Source organism: Condylura cristata, unplaced genomic scaffold, assembly GCF_000260355.1.
Source record: "Condylura cristata isolate star-nosed mole 26May11 unplaced genomic scaffold, ConCri1.0 scaffold00019, whole genome shotgun sequence".
NCBI classification, from domain to species: domain Eukaryota; kingdom Metazoa; phylum Chordata; class Mammalia; order Eulipotyphla; family Talpidae; genus Condylura; species Condylura cristata.
Genome location: NW_004567120.1, coordinates 33,106,793 through 33,110,818, shown reverse-complemented (window position 1 = coordinate 33,110,818; position 4,026 = coordinate 33,106,793). Strand labels below are relative to the sequence as shown.

The 4,026-nt window shown below is 40.4% G+C and overlaps 1 protein-coding gene across 1 annotated transcript in view; it reads right to left on the bottom strand.

The window, feature by feature from the left end:
* Nucleotides 1-440: 440 nt before the first annotated feature.
* The window catches only part of SLC9A6 (solute carrier family 9, subfamily A (NHE6, cation proton antiporter 6), member 6), a 45,099-nt gene continuing 41,513 nt past the window's right edge, over nucleotides 441-4,026 (bottom strand). Inside the window, exons 15-16 of the mRNA XM_004685836.2 lie at nucleotides 3,407-3,512; nucleotides 441-3,054 (exon numbers count right to left, since the gene is read on the bottom strand). Coding sequence (XP_004685893.1) covers nucleotides 2,782-3,054; nucleotides 3,407-3,512 — 379 coding nt within the window. The 3' untranslated portion in view covers nucleotides 441-2,781. The remainder of the gene's footprint in view (nucleotides 3,055-3,406; nucleotides 3,513-4,026) is intronic.

Here is a 4,026-nt window from a genome sequence, read left to right as displayed (position 1 = left end):
TACCTGAGAGCAGCTGAAAAAAAAAAGGCAACTATTACTATTCTAACCCTTCACAGCTTTAATTTGGATGAGGGACTCTACTTGCTATAATGCTTTCAACCAAACTTTTTGCCTAACGGGGTTCAGAATTTACCCTCCCCCATGTGATGGAACTAATATTTTCATGACATTTTCCATTCATGAGCTAACAGGCTACCAATCTGTAAGAGAATCTGACAACCTTGAGTGGGAGTTCTTAAATGACCCAGTTGTGACCGTAAGACGGTGCATTCAGTCCTGCACATCAGCACCAAATTTGCCACCCTGTAAGTTAAGTTCTTTTAGGTTTCTGTTTGATTCTTTTTTAAACATCAGGCTCCTTTTCCCAGTAGGTATATAGGTAGGAAAAATAAATGAGGTCAGCACTCTTCTCACGAGAATAAACTGTGACTCAAATACGGTGAGTGGTTATTTGCAAGGCTATAATTTTTTTAATGATAGATTTTCCTAAAAGAAACCACTATAACATCTGTCCAAGTACTCCAACGGAAAACAAAAAAAATACATAAAGATTAAAAATCTTACTTTAACAGCACATTGCCAAACACAGACAACTAGGATAAAATGCCAAGGAACCTTAAAAAATAACTTAAAAGATGTAATGTTCAAGTCATTCAAATGTGTGGGGGTCCACGAACAACAGAAAAACAAGTCCGAGAGGAGTTCTACTTGCGCAGGATGGCGACTGAGACTGCTTCATCCAAGTTCATTCAGGTGTTTCAACCAATAGGTGTGTGAGCAGAGTTTTATCTTGGCTTGGAGATGTGTATACAGATTAGAGGAGAGAAAAGTCTTCCAGATGCTGATGTAAGCACAGCAGGCTTGGTTCCCCTTTGATAAAGTGTGAAGGCAGATTTAGTTGACTCAAGCTTTTATCAGTTTGCCCAAGAAAAAGTCTTATGCATGCTGAAACAGACAAGTTACTGAATATTGTCATGCTATTTACAGCCATTTTCATAAAGTGAGCTCAATAATTTGACAGAATAAAAAAGGTAGTTGTTAATTTCTTATATAACCTTTTACAACTTGAATAACTGTGGGTAAATGGCGCTGAAGTGTCAACAAGTTGACAAGGAAGGACTGACTGCATGGAGAGGCACACATCGTATAAAATGCAGACTTCACGGGGTTCCTGCATGGCAGGAAAGTTGCTAGCACTAAGTAACAAATGGCTACGCCAACAGTTAGAGCTGCCACTCAAGGGTACGACAGTAGAATCCCTTTAAGTCTCAAGGAGTGTTTGCAACAACACAAATACCTTTGGGAGAAAAGGGACGTTTTGTCAGGAAAGATTTTTCATCGGGAAATTTGGACATCGCATAAACACAACAACCCTCAGATTGAATAAGATTTAAGGCAATGCTAGCTCAGACCTGAAGGGGAAAAACTCACAGAAGTTTTTATTTTTCTCCTGAAATATTAACAGAAGCGACAACAAAAGGTACCCCCTTCCAAGCGGTCAATGCACCGTCAGGCATTTTCAGCATTACAAAGTAGAATCCACTTTCATACCCTGAATATGAAATGGGAAATCATTATGTATTCTTCCTTGAAAACTGTAAAGTAAAAAGAAAAAAAAAAAGACACGGCAGCGTAGGCATCGGATATTAAAAGGTAACATGATGAAAATGAAGAAATGAAGACAGCTACACCTGACGCATAAAAAGCCACCGCCCGGACAGTAAGCTCTGCAGGGCGTGGTGTCTCCCTCATGGCTGACTTTGGTGTAGTATGGAACAATCACGATTCATAAATTAATGTTTACATCAACTACACACTAACAAATGACAATTAGACACAGTAAGTTCAAAAATTTTACATTTTGCTCCTGTTTGGCTGCTAAAGAGCAGCGATTTAAATTGATATAAAAACTTCTGACCACAAAGCTTGCTGTACAGATAAAGTATATAGTCAAAAAGTAAGCAGCAATTACATTTCATATTTAAACTTATCTGCTCTAGAATATTTACATAGCTGGGAAGAGAGATCTCTGGAACCACCATTCTCTTGCCTCCCCTCCTGCCCTTCACCCCAGCCCCACACATGAGTCGTGTCCTGAATTATATACACCTGTACTGCGGCGACCTTCGCAGGATGCAACTCCTTCTAGTCTTGGCATCTTCTGCGATCTTCTCTTCTGGAATAGCAGATGGAGGAATCTATTCGTTCATGGTAATGGGGGAAAAGGACCCCTGCACTTCACTCCCCAACCTGAATGGACCAAGATCCCAACACACCACAACAGGCCACCAGAGAAAAGGGAAAGAAAAGAGTCACGACAAAGGCAGCAGCGGTCAATCCAAGTTTGCCAACAGGAGCCTCTCCTCCCTGGGCTTCCCAGAAGTAACGCTCCCTCCTCCTCCCTCTCCTCCCACGAAACAAAAATTCAGTCACATCACAAGAACTTGGTACTCTGGTTAAGTGTCGGGTAAATATAAGAAAGAGTAAGTCTGTGAGTTTTTTCTACTTAAACTGAGACAGAAAGCTAACAGAAACACACATCACTATGAAAAGAACTTTCTAAAAACAGATCCAGTCTACATAGTGCAGCCAAGGAAACAGAAAAGGATAGTTTGTTCACAATCTGCCTTGTACAGGATATTTATATTCCTCGATGCCATATAAACAGCATTTATATAGCTTACACATTCAGAGACATGCACTGGGGCTTTTTAGGTAGTACGTATTTCTTCACAATCACATGTGCAAATTTTACAAATCACTAAGTGGGTATTAAGAAGCTTAGGCTGGACTGTGTCTCGTATTATCTAACAAATTTAATGGGGGTTCAGAATCATCCATAGGAAGAACCAGGCGTGTTCCCCGAATGACCAGTTCATGGTCTCCAAATGCCAGCTCCCGATCCAAAGCATCTTCAGAACTGTTTCCCATAAATCTCCTAGGGGCACCGGACACTGCTGACTCAGTATTCACAGTGGAGTCCCCATAAGTCAAGCTAATATCGCCGTCATTGAGAATAAGATCCGAGTCATCATCTTTCAGTTGTTCCTGGTTCTAAATGCAAATAAAACAAGTTTTAAGAACTGTTAAGAAACTCAGGATAAAGTCCAAGGTCATTTTCTTGGCTCAGGGCACTTTAATATATCTGAAACCTACATAATGTTTCCCCCACCTGAACCTATATTCCCCCAGCTGTTCCTTGTTCTGTTTACCAATGATGTTACAGGCTGTGAATTACATGTATAGATTTCAATGAGTTTTCTGCTGAGGAAAATATGCTTATATTCTGTGATGGATTTTATTCTCTACAAGTGAAGCAAGCAAAGCAAAGCACATGAGGAACCCAGCCCAAGAACGGATACATTTAACTCAATGAAGAACTTAGGTTTTGGATCGCAGGACTTACCTCGTAAGCCTGGGGGCTGGTCAGGCACCTGGCGATGGGCCCACAGCAGGCAGGGAGTGTTGTTGTGAGTGGAGGCCCACTGTGTGTCAGCAGAGGCTTCAGGTAGCTGTGCTAGTTAAGGAAGAGCTGCATTCTGTTCTTCACAAATGCAAAAGAACAACTCCTTTGCTAGTGACCACCCTCACAGGTTCCCTGAGGTGAGGTGACCACAAAGGAGAGCAAAGGGCTTGCACTGATGTTGTCTATTTCTGAAGGGAGATAATTATCTCTAGTCACAGATATGGAAGTTGAGGCTAGGAGACGTCAATGACCCACCTCTCCTCAGGACACACAACTAAGTGAAGACCCAATATTCTAACTTAAATTGATTGCCTGCCACACATAAAAATAATTTGTGACGATCAAAAATGGAAATATGATAACTAAACAAAATTACACATTTACAAGAAAATATATGAAATTTCTTCATGACTGTGGACTACAAAAGATGTTGTAACACACAAAAACTAACCATAAAAGATTAATAAAGTGACATTCTTCAATGAAATAGAAAAAAATGTTGATGAGATTCATATGGAACAACAAAAAACCTCGAATAGCCAAAACCCTCATGTCTAAGA